The sequence below is a fragment of the Piliocolobus tephrosceles genome, chromosome 18 (assembly GCF_002776525.5).
Source record: "Piliocolobus tephrosceles isolate RC106 chromosome 18, ASM277652v3, whole genome shotgun sequence".
NCBI lineage: Eukaryota > Metazoa > Chordata > Mammalia > Primates > Cercopithecidae > Piliocolobus > Piliocolobus tephrosceles.
In genome coordinates this window covers 15,632,056-15,649,985 of record NC_045451.1, presented here as the reverse complement: position 1 = coordinate 15,649,985, position 17,930 = coordinate 15,632,056, and the positions used below count along the sequence as shown (strand labels likewise).

The 17,930-nt window shown below is 39.4% G+C and overlaps 1 protein-coding gene across 1 annotated transcript; it reads left to right on the top strand.

Annotated features, from left to right (window-relative positions):
- Nucleotides 1-457: 457 nt before the first annotated feature.
- SERPINB2 (serpin family B member 2) lies at nt 458-16,870 on the top strand. The gene is made up of 8 exons (XM_023195177.2): nt 458-549; nt 4,182-4,358; nt 8,040-8,159; nt 9,846-9,974; nt 10,482-10,599; nt 14,754-14,896; nt 15,406-15,570; nt 15,884-16,870. Exons 2-8 carry the CDS (start codon nt 4,191-4,193, stop codon nt 16,286-16,288), a joined length of 1,248 nt encoding a protein of 415 aa, XP_023050945.1. The 5' UTR covers nt 458-549; nt 4,182-4,190; the 3' UTR covers nt 16,289-16,870.
- Nucleotides 16,871-17,930: the final 1,060 nt, after the last annotated feature.

Below are 17,930 nucleotides of genomic sequence, written 5' to 3'. Positions count from 1 at the left end.
GACAATTTAAAATAGAGAATTTCTAAGAAAGACAAAGGTGGATTTTTTCTTCCCTCCCATGCCCTAAGCATCACTTGGGTCTCCCTAGGCTCAAAAGAGAGAGTAAATCTCATGATATGTGTATATTGGAAGAAGCCCACAGGCCATGGCTGTCCAAAGCTAAAAGGAGTATTGTAGAATTTGATACTACCCTTGAGCACAAGTATAGTGGGGGAAATCTTGAAACGGGGGGCTGACAGATTTTAGCTGATTTTGACAGGCATGTGTAGATATTGACAAATTCTTAAGTTTCAGAGTGACCTCATCCTCTCCCAAAATTTCTTAAACTATGCCTTTACAAACAAGTATTTCTATTCTAATGATGTCTTCCTGAGTAAAATGTTGAATCACTCAAAGGACACAGATCAAAAGAGAGAGAGAGAAAAAAAATGCCATGTGGGAGGGGCAGAGCTGTATAAAACCAGTCATTACCATGTCTGAACTGTAACAACTCTCAGAGGAGCATTGCCTGTCAGACAGCAACTCAGAGAATAACCAGAGAACAACCAGGTATTTCAGTGATTTCCATGCCACCTCTATGGGAAATAGGATTTCATGTTTTCTCTTCCCTCATGCTGGTATTAATAGATTGAAAATTTGGATGTGGGGTGTTTGTAGAGGGAGAGTAAAATTTAAGTGGTGTTTCCTTGTTTAGTTGTTTAATTGAAAATAGTTTATTTCAAGATGTAAATTAAATTTATAAGGTTTAATTTTGAATCTCAGAAGCCAACAAATACCTATGTAGCATTAACCAAAACAAAATGTACATTCAGATTGTGATGTTAATTTTATTGAACAGGTTAGAATATATATGTTCTCTGCTAGCTACTGTTTGACACTAAATTTGATGGAAACAGCTAGATACATTAAAATATTTTCATTTAAGCAATTGAATGTAATCTCTACTTTGTATATAAATAATAGGAAAAGAAGACTTCATTTGCATCTTAAATGAAAAAGCAGGAATTGCAAAAATTAAGCAGCAAAAATATGTTTATTGAGTTTAGTTCAATCATGGGTCAGTTTAGTGAAAGAGAATAATCAGCCAAACTAGTTGCAGGGTTGACTGAAGTATGGTTCAGTAAATAACTTAATACCCTATAAAAAGATACTTATTCATTACGAAAGCCATCTTAATTCTGTTGGGGGAAATGTAGCAGTATTTGATGAGATGTTCCCTTGAAACTGTTGTTTTCTGTCAGTTCTCATTAATTTTTGTGGTCAATTTCAAAATATTTCCACTGTCTAATTGTAAACAAAATTTATTTTAAATGCTACAGCAAACTCCAATCTAACGTCCAGGGCCAATAGGGTGAGAGACAATGTCCATGTGCCTGGTGACTCCTCCCAAATTCTTCCTTCCCTGTGCCAAGTTTCAGCGCTGCATTTGTCAACTTGTGTTGCAGGAACCAACACAAGCACCGCCAGGAAGCCCAGCCCTGCATATTATTCCCATTAATTCATCCCGGTAATACTATTAAACCTTAATTAAGAGAATAATATTTGGAAGTTAATGAGATCATATAAATTATTATAATGTCAAAAAAATTCACAACAGATATACCTGTTCCAGGAGGCTGTGGTATTTCACAATACTCCATTACTTCAATTTTGCATTGTTTTGAAAGATTTTCATTCAAACATAAAGTATGGCCTTATCTGAGAGTCAGGAAACACTGCATATGGGTGCCTTCATAGATTTCTAAAATTATGAAGCTCTCAGACATTACTTGAAAAGTTTGTAGGAAAGCGTTAGACTTGGAATCAGAAGTCTGTGATCCAGTCTAGGCTTCTGAAATGGATGAGCTGTGCAATCTCTATTTTCATATTTCCATTCATATTATAGAAATTGCTGAGCCTTACTGGACAGGTAATTATGCAAATTGAAAAGGGAGCTGAAGGAATTTGGTAACTGCCATATAGACATCAAATATTATTTTTACGTTAAATGTAATTAATTACATCTTATTTAAAAATATAATCGAAACTATTTTTTGAAAGAAGTAAATGCATCCAGAACAATTTGATTCTGTTCTTATTAACTTTTTTTCTTTATCAAGTTACCTTAAATTCTAACTTAGTATTAACAGAACTTTCTGATAGTTTGTCTTTAGAGTTAAATATTTTTACTATCAAAGTTACTATGTGGATTGTTACAAGGAATCCAGTATGAATTGTTACAAAGAATCATGTATTTAGGTATGGGAGAAGTCTAAATTTACTTTTCTGGCTCTGATCTCTTATTTACATTTTTCACATGGGGATGGAGAAATATTTTATTCATGTTATTAATACTCAGTTTGTTTCCAAAAGATATTGAGATAATTAATTTTAGAAATCTATACAATAAATCTATTTAATTATTTAGACAATTTTAAATTTTAAGAGGAAGAGGAACAAATTTTTGAGCTATCCAATGTAATCTAGTATCTATGATGAAGCAAGAGAAAAAAAAAGTGACTTTTTTTTTTTCGTAATAAGCCTTCTAGTAGAATTACAGGGTTACTACTTTTTCCTTTTGACTTCCTCTTTCTAGCATTTCTTGCACCACAACTTGCTTAAGCTCTTACACTTCATAGTGAAGCTATGCATCACCAAACGAAGCAATATGGAACATTGGAAAGGGTGGGCTTCCTTAGGCAGACCTGGGCTTGAATCCCTGCTCCACTACCTACCAGCTGTGTGCCATTATACAAGTTACTTAATGTCTCTGGCCATCAGGATATAATCTATAAAATAGGGATAATCACCTCTACCTCATACAGATTCTGTAAAGATTAAATGAGGAGAGGAGGTGAGAGAGTTTTAGGGATACATTTTATTTAATTTACTCTTTTTGTCTTGATAAAGTAGTCTGGTTGTATTCCAAATGAGATGTTTTAATACAAACAAATTCCAAACACTTTCTTAAAAAAAAGAAAAAAGCATTCATGAACCAAGGGTTCACACAAGAAAGAAGTGATCACTGGTCCTTGTTGGAGAGCCCTGCCGTGGGAGACCACAGGTGTAGACAGCCAAGACCAGAGCCAGAGGACATGCTTCCTCCTGGGTACTTGTACCAACCCCTCCCCAGTTCTGGGAAGGCACTGTCATAAGAAGGTTTCCTGAGGGATGATGAATATCAGCATTGTTTGGTATATGGATATATTTTGATAATTACAGGGTAAGTTTCAAGCTACGATGAAAGCAAAACATACAGCTGGAAAGACGATCATTGGTCAGGACCAAAAAACACACACACCTTGGGTGTGGGCATGCATTCAGTTGCCTGCAAAGCCTGAGGTCAGGGAAGGTCTCAGATGGTTCATACCTTGGTGTATATACAAGTTTCATAGGCCTGGGATTAAGGATTATCCCTGCAATCTTGCCTGGCATTGACTTTCTACCTGGTGGGGTGGCAGAAGAAGGGGGTCTTCTAGTCCTCCCAGTAATAAACTCCCCAGTATAGGAAGTCTTTTTTAGTAAGGCCGTGGTATGTGTGGTGCATATAGGGAAGGGGTGTTGGGATAGGGGCTGGGTGAAAGTCCAAACCTTCAAACAATGAGTCCAAGCCACTTTAGAAGCAGGAAAGTAGAAAGAAGATTGACCATCTTACCAGATGCAACAAGGTATGTATGCAGGTGACATGCATTTCAATATGTGTGTGTCTTCCTGTGTGGCAGTGTGTGTGATGTGGATGTGTGCGGTGTGCTTGTGGGGGCAGCACAGAAGTTGAGAGCATGACCCTAGGGTCTGCCAACCTGGCTTCAATTCCTACTCCTGTCCCTATTTATTGTCATTGTTATTCTATGGAATGTCACAAAGTGTCACTGCTCATCATACAAAACACTTCATGTATCTCAGGAGTGGCTACGTAATTTACAGGGTCTGGTGCGCAATGAAAATGTGGGCCTTTTGTTTAAAATTGTCAAGAATTTCAAGATGGCGATAGGAGGGCATTTGGCCAAACAAGGGGCTTTTCACAGCTGCACAGGTGGCATGTCCAAGAAGCTGCCCCTGCCCTGCCTCATGTTGTCCCATGAGGAAGAACAGAGAGGGAATCTGTCCCTCCACAGAGTGCAGCCTGTCCTACTGTGCTGACCTCACCCAAAATGTTACCTCATGTTTCAGAGCTGTTTTTTTCTTCCTCTCTTTGCTTCTAGATTGAAACAATGGAGGACCTTTGTGTGGCAAACACACTCTTTGCCCTCAATTTATTCAAGCATCTGGCAAAAGCAAGCCCCACCCAGAACCTCTTCTTCTCCCCATGGAGCATCTCATCCACCATGGCCATGGTCTACATGGGCTCCAGGGGCAGCACCCAAGACCAGATGGCCAAGGTGAGTTTGAGCTGAAGCTCCACATTTGGGGGCCGAGTGGTTCCTGAATGGAATTGGAGAACCGCTCTTGTTTTATGCTAAAGACATGTGACTCAGGAGGTCAGCAATCACCACAGGTAATGCAGGACTGGTCTTTACAACACGAATTCCTTAGATTCAAATCTATAAGACAGCCAAACCCCAAAATCCCTCAGTTGTAGCTGTTGAAGGCATATCGGAGTTGAATAGCCTGCAAGGCTGGAAACAGTTACGAGTGGCCACTTCTTATATTTTAATAATATAATATTCTTGTTTTTCAAAGTGAGTGTGTCATACCCATTATTTCATTCAGTTTTAAGACAGATATCATTTTACAGATGAGAGCCCTGGTGGTGTCAGTGAAGCCCCACTGTCTCCTGACTCCTGGCTTGGCCTCCTTCCCATTGCTCTGCCACTGTGGTGTTTGTTCCCTATTCCTATGAAGAATTCCTCCCAATAATGTTAGGAGGGTATCACAAAGGGAAGAAAAACATACCACGGTGGTGCTCACTCTACCCACAGAGATGCATGGATAGTGTTGTAGCTGCAGAACATCATGCCTGTGAGGTCACGGTAGCACAATGAGACCTGGCATTATGCATGGCCAGCCCTGAAAACCAAGGTGGATGGGAGGCACCACGTCATCGTGAGGGATTTCTGCAAGGCTGCTGCCTGCCTTCCTTGGTGAGTGGACATGGACTCAGTCAGGAAACGCTTTCCACTGAGTCTGGGCCCTTGAAATTATGCTGGACTACTTCAATTATACACGGCAATCACCATGCAGTAGTCAGTCACTCAGCACATACAAAATTCTTGCGATCATGTTATTTCCCAGGTTAGTGACCTCGATGTGGCCATCATATCATTAAAATTCTCTTGCATTCACAAACACAAACATTAACATTAAATGCTTTAAGGACAAGTATGCATTGTGCATGCAGTCACACCAATACGCTGCCGGCTGGTTTCCGTTTCCCACAAGAACGTACCTGAGTGTAAATACATTCTTTCCATGCACATGGTGACCCGTGTAAAGTGGGCCTCATTTGAAGTTTGAAGTTTCACAGAGAGAGCATTGGCCAATCTTGCTGCAGGAAGATAAGGGATGGGTGAATCACTCTCTTTGTTTGTGACAGTTTAAACATTGAGACTTACAACAAAACTCAATTGCTCAACTCCCTGACACAAGTAGTCTTTTGCAATATTCTTTCCCCATTATGTTTTCCTTTTTGCCTTGAAAGAATAAAGATAGTAAATTGGCACAACAACTTTAGAAATACCAGGTCTTAGGTTTTTTTCTTTTTTCCTTTTTTTTTTTTTTTTTTTTGAGATGGAGTCTCACTCTGTCACCCAGGTTGGAGTGTAGTGGTGTGATCTTGGCTCACTGCAACCTCCACCTCCCAGGTTCAAGCCATTCTCCTGCCTCAGCCTCCCAAAGTAGCTGGGATTACAGGTGCCTGACACGATGCCCAGCTAGTTTTTGTATTAGTAGAGACGGGGTTTCACCATCTTAGTCACGCTGGTCTCAAACTCCTGACCTTATGATCCACCTGCTTAGACCTCCCAAAGTGCTGGGATTACAGGCGTGAGCCACCACACCCGGCCTAGGTTTTTTTTGTTTGTTTGTTTTGTTTTGTTTTTAAATGTAAAGGAATTAGTAGCAATATATTTTGGGAGCAAATGCTAAATGAAGTGCTCTGGGCTTTTAAAGTAAAAATCTTGATTTTGGTACTAGGGGAAAATAAACCGGTCACTCTGGACGCATGACAGCTTTTCTCTATCTAAGAAGTGCTTTAAGCCTTTGGGACTATGCAAGGATGCTACATAGTTTTTTGTTTTGTTTTGTTTTGTTTTTTTGAGACTCTATATAGTGTTTTTACAACTCTGTTGCATATGTAGATTTTGAAACTCAAATGTTAATATGATTGCTTCCCAAATAAAAAGAAAAAGACATTGATTGGCTTGGAGAAAGAAACAGACTGTGGGGACAGATGTATCTGTGTTTGAGTCATGGCTTTGTTCCTTACTACGTGTGTGTGAGGACATTGAAACCATTTGCCTCTCAGTTTTCTCATCTACAGAATGGGAATAAAAATGTGTAGCATGCAAGATGGTTGTGAAGCTTAGAGATAGTACGTAAGACACTCAGTAGCTGTCATTGTAATAACAACCAATACTTATTTAGTGCCTTAGCCAGGCATCTTTCTAAGAACTTCTCATAAATTTACTCACATAAGACAAAATACTATGAGGTCGGTACAATGATTACCATACTCATTTTACAGATGAGGGAATCGGGGCAAGAAGAGGCCACACATTTGAGAATTGCTGTAGCTGTTAGAAGTGGTATATTTGTAGTGAAAGAAAAGAATAAATAAAAGGCATAAGCTCCTGGACACGTAGGTCTGTGGGAATTAGGGTACAAGCTCTTTTCCTTAGAGTGAGGAAACAGACCCATCCAGGCCAAACTGCCTCACTATTTTCTCCGTGGCCTTGGCATGGACTAGGGGCAGCTCATAGTCCCACTTTCGCAGGGACATCTCCCTGAGTGACTTTAACGCTGATTCAGGAAGGCTTTAGTGCTAGCCCAGAGAACCCTGATTCAAGGGTCAATTTCCTCGGAAGGGAGGAAAACTAGCCAAGCTGTCGCAGGAAATATTCTTCTTTTATGTGAGGGCAGAGTTGCACCACTTCTTTTCAGAGAATACTAAGCAGGAGTTACGATGTATGACTCAAAGAGCAGAGAAAGACCTCACAAACTCTAACACCTCTGCCTCTAGCCCAGAAATTCACCAACTTGCTGGACAAGGCTGCCTTCATTAACTTTATTAGCAGAACCCCAACCATCAAGCCACTTACCAGATCGGCTTCTCCTCAGGGACCCCATAGGGAGATGCTGCAGGACCAAGGGTTCCCAAGAAGGTTGGATGGGGTGGGTGGCTGGAAGGCAGGACCAGCCTTCAGGTATTAAGACTGGCAGACCAAGGCGGGCAGGCAGCAGTGTTGTGGGAAGGGGATCTGAGGCAGCTTCAGAGGGGACAGTCCCTGCTGCCAGCTTCCCTGTGTCAGCCGAAACTGCCTACTTACCATACAAAGAGATTCACGTGTCACCAGACCAACTTGTCCCTCACATGGACATTAATTTCTCTGTGTATGAATGTGGTATGTGTAAATATTTTAGGTGAATCCTGTTACTATTCGTGACCTGTTTTTATGCTTTAGCTGACTCTGGCTTGTAGTTTTTGACAGATTGAAAGGATTCTGTGTATAAGGCCACTGAAAAGAGAGAGACACACAAGGTTCTGAGTTAACCTTGTGACTTCAAAATACTGGCATTTTTTTCAAGGCCATTTATTGGTTGGATATAATTTAGATAACTTGGGTAAGAGGTTTTAAATCATCTCATAATAACAATTTGTTTTCCAAAATGGCCAGGATATAAATTAATCTAAAACACCTCATGCTGTTTTCTATAAAGGAAATTTAGGTTGGCTGATACTTTTATATTACACAGAAAGATTATTGAGTATCAATGCTTGTTCCCCACGTATAAGGGCAGGGAAAAGATCTAGGACCATTTTAGAGCCACCTGATAGCCATCCGTTTTAAAAGTTCAGTAAATCCACGGGCAAGTGTAACCATTTTCTCTAATTCTGGTTGTAGGTGCTTCAGTTTAATGAAGTGGGAGCCAATGCAATTACCCCTGTGACGCCAGAGAACTTGACCAGCTGTGGGTTCATGCAGCAGATCCAGAAGGGTACTTATCCTGATGCGATTTTGCAGGTATCTGACTTATTGGTCCATATTTCTTTTGTGGTTTATTTTTGCAATCTTCTTGTCTTAAATTCACAGTGTTAGACTGGGAAGGAAGCAAATATACCCTCCCCCATTCACAGAAAGAAAACTAAGACTCAGAGTCATTAAGAAAAACATATCCTAAGGTGATATGCATAACGAGAGCCAGGAAAGAACCCAGATTTCATGAGTTTTAGGTCAAGCCTATTTATTTCTAAATTCTCTCACACCCCTCTGTCATTGGTGAGGTATGTGTTATTTATTATAAATCCACAGCAGAGACTCCTAGAATACATGTGTATGGATGAGGGTTTCCAGAGGAGAGAGGGTAGGGACTGACAATTAATTGAGAAATGGCAGAAGGTCAGGCCCAATGATTGCATGAGAAATCACTGACCTTCAGATATCTTTCCTTCTATCTATCTAACCTATCATCTGTCATTGATCTCTCTCATCATCCTATCTATCATACATCTATCAATCCTATCTATCTGTGTTATCTATCATCTATGATCTGTCTTCTCTCTCATCTAATCTATTAATCAATCAGCTATCTCTGGGAGTAATACATTTCCTCAATACTCCATTTCCTTAAATGTCAGCTATCCAGTTAAGTTATAGAACCCGAGGATAGACTGCTCCTGTTGGTAACCAACTTCCACAGTCATGCTTATGAGGTAGATTATGGAGAGGTATCTCCCACAGCTGTCTTCCTGGGCACTCTGACACTCCTTCTACCCATTGCCCAGGGAATTATGGGCTAGAGGACGTGGACAGGACCCTGGTCATGTGGAGATTCCGCCAGGTGTCCTGCAGTACCTGGCAGTCCATCAGGAGGGCTCTGTCCCCTGCCCTAGGACAGGCTGCTACTGTGACCAACCCCTGTGTCTGACGTGGTGCTTACAAACTTCAGGTTGAGGACTGAAATTGCCATTCACTTTTGTGGTTTACTAAAACCCGTATTTCCCACTGCATAGGTTGCCCCATAAAATAGGTAACTAGAGAAGCTATATGAACTTTGTAAGATCATTACTAAGGCAACATTTCCTTCCTGCCAGCTTTATTGAGGTATAATGGACAAATAAAAATTATACATGTTCAAGATGTACAGTGTGATGACTTGCTGTACCTATACATTGTGAAATTATTACAGTCAAATTAATGAACACATCCATCACTACAATTAACTACCATTTGTATGTATGTGTGTATGTATAGTGAGGACACTTAAAAATATATTCTTCACAAATTTCAAGTAAACAGTTTTATTAACTATAACTATTAATGAACACAGTCTTCTTAACTATAGCCATTATACTGTACATTAGATCCCCAGAACTTATCCATCTTATGAATATAACAAAAATTCCTTAGAGACCTTGACGTTTAGGAAACTGAAAAGGGGCCTTTCTTCTAGGCTGTTGGTCACCTCCTGGTTAAATCCAATCCATAGACACAGCAAAATGTGAAAGAAATTAAAATTCACCTTATTAGTTTTAATGCACCACATCCTTATCGAAATAATTTTCTCAAAGATTCCCCTAAAGTGCCAAAATAAAGTATGTATTAATATAGCATTTCATGATTGTATTCAGAAACTATTATCACGGCTTAAGAACGGTCTTGTTTAGTAGTCCTGTGTTATATATAGAGAATCCCTTCTTTCTGTTCAAGGCACAAGCTGCAGATAAAATCCATTCATCCTTCCGCTCTCTCAGCTCTGCAATCAATGCATCCACAGGGAATTATTTACTGGAAAGTGTCAATAAACTGTTTGGTGAGAAGTCTGCGAGCTTCAGAGAAGTAAGTGAAACCTGTCATTGAAATGGCTGGATCCCAAACAAGTAATGAAGTCACTTTCAAAGCAGTTCTCTACAATTCTACAGTTCGTAAAAGCAGAACTGGAATTCCACACCAGCTCCCTAGGGCTGGCCTGGCATAACAGCTGCCCCTCCTGTACCCTCTGGGGCTTCCTCCTCTTCCTGTTGCAAATGTCCCAATTGCAGAGTCATAAATCAGGAAAACAAATACAACTGTTTTCCAGAGACACTATCCCCCAAGCCGAACCTCTTTCCTTTTTTTCTGTCTCTATAATGCAAAGAGTGCAAGAAGGTGGATAGAGTTGGGGTGGGAGTGTGGACAAAGGGGTCTGCACTCTTTCCCCCTTCAGCACCTGCCTTCCATAGCCAACCTCCACTCCCACCCTACCCCAGGTATCCTAATCTCAATAGGAAGACCGTAATTCACAATTACGCCATGGCTTGTTTGGTATGCATTTTATGTAACTTTCGTCGTTGTCTTGCTTTAAAGGAATATATTCGACTCTGTCAGAAATATTACTCCTCAGAACCCCAGGCAGTAGACTTCCTAGAATATGCAGAAGAAGCCAGAAAAAAGATTAATTCCTGGGTCAAGACTCAAACCCAAGGTAAAACCAAGAAAATATTTTCTTTTCTTCTTTCCAGTTAGAAAACTCTGATCTATCTTTTCCCATCCATGAACTTAGCCCTCACCCCTTTACAATTTGTCCAACTTTAGTTACTGTGGTGGATGTAACTTTATTCCTGATTAGCTCAGTCGTGTTTTAACTGAGAGGAAATAATTGCGACCTACTAATAGAAGATATATGTTTAGTACTTAAATATTTGATTTTGGATATTGCTTGAGGATAGAATATGAAAAGAAGCAGAAGCTTTCAAAATAGGAAATATGAGCATTGAAATAATTGTGAGTCGGCCGGGCGAGGTGGCTCAAGCCTGTAATCCCTGCACTTTGGGAGGCCGAGACGGGCTGATCACGAGGTCAGGAGATCGAGACCATCCTGGCTAACACGGTGAAACCCCGTCTCTACTAAAAAATACAAAAAACTAGCCGGGCGAGGTGGCGGGCGCCTGTAGTCCCAGCTACTCGGGAGGCTGAGGCAGGACAATGGCGGGAACCCGGGAGGCGGAGCTTGCAGTGAGCCGAGATCCGGCCACTGCACTCCAGCCTGGGCGACAGAGTGAGACTCCGTCTCAAAAAAAAAAAAAAAAAAGAAATAATTGTGAGTCTACGCCCACTGTGGACAAAAAGAAAACAAGGCTTCATCCTGAGCTTAGTAAATGGTATGAGCTGTAAAGAATACAGGCAGTGGAGGAGGGAAGGATCATAAAATTATTTTCACTGTTTCTTCTCATTCAAAGCCAATCCACCGGCAAGTTTTTTTGGTCTCTGCTTCATCCCTCCTTGATTATCTAAGTCGAGTCTACCATTTTAACTCATGCTCTTAATTCTTTCACAGGCTCCTACCTCCCTTTGTATATTTTAGTTCATTGCATCATTTATTCATTAAATTCATTCATTCATTAAGTTCAATTAAGTTCATTCACTTAGTCAACAAATATTTATCCACCACACACTATGTGCCAGAAACTATATGTGGAGATAAAGACAAAAATGGTAAATCCTGCCACCATAGAGCTTACAGAGGAGGAGTTCAATCATGCTGGCAATTGCTATACAGTAGTAGTCAGTGCTTTTATTGAGAAGTACAGGTGCTATGTGGGAGTACACAGGAAAGGCATCTGACTCGATTTAAAAATGTTTAAACTGTAATTGGGAAGACAGACTGGAGCTGGCCAGGTGGAGGGCACGTGCCTGGGGGGGAGATTTCCAGACCGAGTGCGCAGAATATGCAAAAGTCCAGAGGTAACCCTAAGGAGAAGAATAGAGTCTGGTCTCACTGGAGTGTGGAGGGCCAAGGGAAGGAGGTGAAATTAAAGAGGTGATGCAACACACTTATTATGCTATTCCCACACTAGAAACTGTCAGTGACCTTCTACTGTCCTCAGGAGAAGGTCTCATTCTTTACCTTGACTTTCAAGTTCTCAGTAATCCAGTTGACTGTCCTTGGCTACCACTGGCCCCTGGAGCTCCCATAAACACTCATTGCTGCCTCTAGACTTTGCTTCTGCGGATGCCTCAACTACAGGATTAAAGTTGCAGTTTAAGTTGCAGCCAAAGTCTTACTCTTTCCTGGAAGTGTCTCCTAATCACTTCCTGATCTTTTCTTCTTCTTGTCTCCTCATCTGCTTTTTCAGCTTCACAAGTCATGTTAATGTTAGCTATATACGGCCTTAAGCAATTATGGAACTGATTTGTGTTAGTTTGCTTTGCTTTTCCTCTCAGGCTCTAATTGTTTTTGGGTAGGGCCAGTATGTCACGCTTGTCCTGTGTCCCCACAAAAATTTGCACAATTTTTTGCTGACAGTGAAAATCCTTCATTCTTCTGAATTTCCAGGTAGAGTTGTAGGCCTTCAGTAAACAATCGTTGAAAAATAACATATAAATGTATTTCTAAGAAATAGAGATGATTATGAATTCAGAATTGTGTAAGTATTTCATTCATTTATGATCTGTTAGGATTGGAAATGTCCTAAGAGAGCTCCTATCCTTCTTATCAATTTGTGTTTGCAGCACCATGTCCCCAAGAGGTTAACTGGCTCCCCTAAGATGCCACTGGCAGCGGTAAAGCCAGGGTTGCTTCTTCTTCTGATCCTTAGTCTAACTCCAGAATTCCTCAGTTGGATGTTTAAAGATTTTAATAACTTATCTAAGGATTTTCATTTAACTCTTATGTTTAAGACATTGTTTCAAGAAATAGTTTGGTGTCTTGGTTTATTACTTACCACAATGGAAAATGCACATAAACTGAGTTCTATGGGATTCTAAAAATATATATATTTTTGTTTATCTGAAAATAATTGATTTCCTTTTAGTTCTTCATTTTCACTGTGGATTTTGAAATACTGTTCTAAAATATCGACAGACCATTGACATAAAGGAAGCAGAGAAAGATGATTTAAATCAACAAAAGTTCAGTCAAAATGGAGAACAAAATTAAAGAGGCAAATAGAAGTTTTGCGCTCTTTAAAGAACGGCATGAGTTGTTTTTCTCTTTAGACGTTGTGCTAAATGGCTGTAAGTCAATCAGTTATTTTGCCAAGATGCCAAGCAGCTATTTTGGCAGATTGTTTTACCAGCTTTTGTAAGAATTGGAGAGAATTGTCTGTTTCATCATGTTATGATCGAATACTAGTTTTATCATACATATCACACATTATTATACCCCAATACTAACCAAAAATTTTAATAGCTTGGGAAATATATTGAATGTATCTATTAAATGAATACATTGAAGGTGAAACTGATGCAAGGCAGGCAAGCTCCCAAGTGGGGCTTAGCCTTCAAGGGTTCTTGGCTTCACCCAGGAAAGTATTCAAGAGTGAGCTGGAGGTAGGGTAGAATAAAACAGCTTTACTGAAGTGGCAATGTTAGAGCTCCGTGATTGCTCCTGCAGAGCAGGGCTACCCCAGGCACTGTGCTGAGAGGCATAGCTCAGGGCAGTTTTGCAGTCATATTTATACCTACTTTTAATTACATATTGATTAGGGGGCAGTTTATGTAGAAATTTCTAGGGAAGGGAGAGTAACTTTTGGGTCATCAGGTCGTTGCCGTGGACACGGAAAGAGGTAGTAACTCCAAGGTGTTGCCATCACAATGGTAAACTGACATGGCACACTGCTTCCGCCCTGTCCCTGGTCCATTTTAGCTAGCCCTCAGTTTGGTCTGGTGTCTAAACCCTGCCTTCAGAGTCAGGTCCCACCTCCTACTTCAAAACCACATTGACCTATTAATTTGTTAAGAGTCTTGTATTTGTCAGTAGTTTTGACTGCGGAGGCAGAATTTTTACAAGCTTACCAGCATCGTAACCTTGGGAAGACTGCTAACCTAGTGGTGTCCTTTTGTATAAAATGACACTAATAAAACCCACCTAATAGAATATTAAAATAATATATTTTGATGCTTGGAATACTGCAGAGCAAGTACTAACTATAAGCAGACTGCTTCTTAAGCCAATTTCATTTTTTTAAATGATCACACTCATTTGTCACTGTTTCTGTCAATCTTCTCGGGCTCACTCCTTCACTCCCTTCTCTGTATGGTCATAATACTTATATTATTTAGCTCAATTACAGAAGTATCACACAGGGTTCCACAACTGATTTTGAATGTCTCTCCCAGTGTTCTAGGTTCATCCGGGATAATTATTCCTTTCTCATCTCTTTTATCTGCACTATTCTTAATCTAGGTCTAGCATATTTTTTAAAAAATGTTTTTGAATAAATGAGTGAGTCAGATCCTCAGACTGTCTAGACCAGATCTTGTAGTACATGATATATTTTGGAAAAGCACTATATTCCTTAAGAGCCTCTCTTTCACTTCCTTCTTATTTGAATAACTTTCAACTGCAAAGATTTGAGTAAGCAATATAAAAGGAAGTGAAAATCTCCTTTCCAAATTTGATAGGAGGTCTAAATTTTAAAAACGTTATTTCTTCATTTTTTCTTGGATTTTGCAAGCCTTTTGAGAGATTTGTTTGAATTTTAATTTTGCTTTAAATAAATCTAAAGAAAACTTTAGCTTGAAGATCAACATCTCTGCAATTTGATGAATTTAGTTTGATGGCTACTCAGAAGATTCAGTAAGTAATTTTCACAGTTCTTGATTATGAAACCTAAATATATGTTATGTTTTCTGTAGGCAAAATCCTAAACTTGTTACCTGAAGGTTCTGTAGATGGGGATACCAGGATGGTCCTGGTGAATGCTGTCTACTTCAAAGGAAAGTGGAAAACTCCATTTGAGAAGAAACTAAATGGGCTTTATCCTTTCCGTGTGAACTCGGTATGAGATAACAAAATATATCTTCCTAGTATATATTTTAGGGCCTTTGACAAGATACAGACAGAAAAATTAGACACCGCTCATTCATTTTCCTACATGACTTGCTAGTTAGAAGTATTTGACTCTTTCTCAAGAAACAGTATAGGTAGAGGGGAAGACCATGGCTTTTTACCTATACAAGCCCAGACTCAAACGTTGACTCTACCACTTAGTTCAGAGGGCTGTAAATATTGAGACATGAGTTCCTGGCCCATAGTCACAACTAAACAAGTGTTTTATAATTATGGTTGTCATTACCATTGTTGTCCATCTTACTAAATAAAGGGCATAAAGTTGAATAAGCTAATAACATCAGAGTACCCACTAAGGATGTACAAATAATTTATTCTGTTGATTATAAAAACACATTTATCCAACACTAAAGTAGAACCCATCCTCCTTTATGTCTAATTTTAAATCTCTTGATATCTTATAACCAACTTCCATATTTTACTTTTTAATAATGTTAGACTCAGCACACACCTGTACAGATGATGTACTTGCGTGAAAAGCTAAACATTGGATACATAGAAGACCTGAAGGCTCAGATTCTAGAACTCCCATATGCTGGAGATGTTAGCATGTTCCTGTTGCTTCCAGATGAAATTGCCGATGTGTCCACTGGCTTGGAACTGGTAAGACATTGAGATATTCAAGTTTCTGGGGCTAAACCTACCTTTCGTGAGATGAATATATACTCCTTACAAATGGTGTGGTAATTTCTCACGGAAATATATGAAACAGTTGATAGTAAATATGGCATACCTCTACATTTCACTCAAAGCCTTAACTATGTCATACATATTACCTTCTTGTAAAAACTTGACAAATCTGTTAACTTTTTATATCACCCACAATAAAGTCACTGATTTTTAATATTAGACTTAAAGTTGTTTTCCTTCTGTTCTAATACTTGCTGTATTTTCTTTGTTTTGTTTTGCTTTGCAGCTCGAAAGTGAAATAACCTATGACAAACTCAACAAGTGGACCAGCAAAGACACAATGGCTGAAGATGATGTTGAGGTATACATACCCCAGTTCAAATTAGAAGAGCATTATGAACTCAAATCCATTCTGAGAAGCATGGGCATGGAGGACGCCTTCGAGAAGGGACAGGCCAATTTCTCAGGGATGTCGGAGCGGAATGACTTGTTTCTTTCTGAAGTGTTCCACCAAGCCATGGTGGACGTGAATGAGGAGGGCACTGAAGCAGCCGCTGGCACAGGAGGCGTTATGTCAGGGAGAACCGGTCATGGAGGCCCACAGTTTGTGGCCGATCATCCTTTTCTTTTCCTTATTATGCATAAAATAACCAAGTGCATTTTATTTTTTGGCAAATTTTCCTCACCCTAAAACCAAAACGAGCTGTTTCTGCAAAAGATTTTTGTAGATGAGCTGTGTGCCTCAGAATTGCTATTTCAAATTGCCGAAAATTTAGAGATGTTTTCTATGTATTTCTGTTCTTCTGAACAACTTCTGCTATACACTAAATAAAAACACGGAAATAATTAGACAATTGTCTATTATAACATGACAACCCCATTAATCATTTGGTCTTCTAAAATGGGATGAAGCCCTTTTAGATTTTCCTTACTCTGAGTTTATTTTTATAACATTAACTTTTACTTTGTTATTTATTATTTTATATAATGGTGAGTTTTAAAATTATTGCTGTCTATTGAATGTAGCTAATAAAGTTATAGAAGCATATGATCAGTTAATTTCCTATCTAAAAAATGCCTTTACTTGTCCTCATAATGAAGAATAAGTAGGTATCCCTCCATGTCCTTCTATAGAATAAATATCTAGAAAAAACATTAAACAATAGGCAAATATATGTTATATGCATTTCTACCAATACATACCACATACATATGTCTGTATCTTATATTCAATTGCAAGTATATAATAAATAAACCTGCTTCCAAACAACAATACATTTGTTGTCATTTCATTAGGTCTGCAGATCATAGACCTATTATACCTTGACGCCTAGGAGTTGAGCACCATGACTCACTTGTGAGAACTCAGAAAAAATAGACAGGATGAAGGATCCAAGGCATAACCACCCTCATTCAAAAAGACCCAATGTTGAGGGTGAGTGGGATGGGGTTGTATGAAAAATGGATTAGAGCTGCTTTCTCACAGCAGCAAAGACATAGCAATTCAGAATAGTCTAAGTTAGAGTCCTTTGGGGAAACCAGTGTCTAAACATTAAGGACACCAGGATTAATGACCAAGTCCAGTGGTCCAGACACAGAAGAAGGCCTCAGTCATTGAGCTGAGAGTTGCAAGCAGTGAAGATGGGAGATGGACTGGGTGCAAGAGCAGGAGGGGAAACATAAGATGGCTCCTTCTATGGGTGTTTGTTTCTAATAGCAGTGAATGCTTTTGAGTGAGTCAGAGGCAGAGAAGAACGTAATTGAAGACCTGAGAAATAAGGCAAGTTGTAGGCTGGGGGTCTGAACAACAGAGTCTGGCTGCAGGAGTGTGGCTGGATCCTGGAAATGTACCACAGTCCCTTCGATGGCAGGCAGGGATGCTTGACCCACTAGAACATGGTAGCTAAAGAAGTGGCCTCAAGACTTAGACTCTCTACCTTCAAATCCCAGTTGTAACACTTACAAGTAGCTTAACCAGCGGCCAACCATGGTGCTTCTTTTTGCTTCAGTTTTCTCTCAGTAAAAATTAAAGAAAAAACTGCTTTTGTCATATTGCTATAATGGCTAAATGAGTTCTTATATATCAAGCAATTAAAAGAATACTTGGCATATATAATATTTAATAAATACTAGTGATTATGATCTTTCTTATCTTTGTCAGCAATAAAACTGTCTCACTGTAAGCTGGTCAAACATGAATCCCAGAAAACTACTCAGTTAACTTTTTAAGACTTGCATAATGGTGTATATTTCTTCTAATAAGACATTCCTGAAAATCAAGAGTTGCTGTTTCGTGCATTCTTCTACTTACTTTTAATTTCATTTTTCTATGT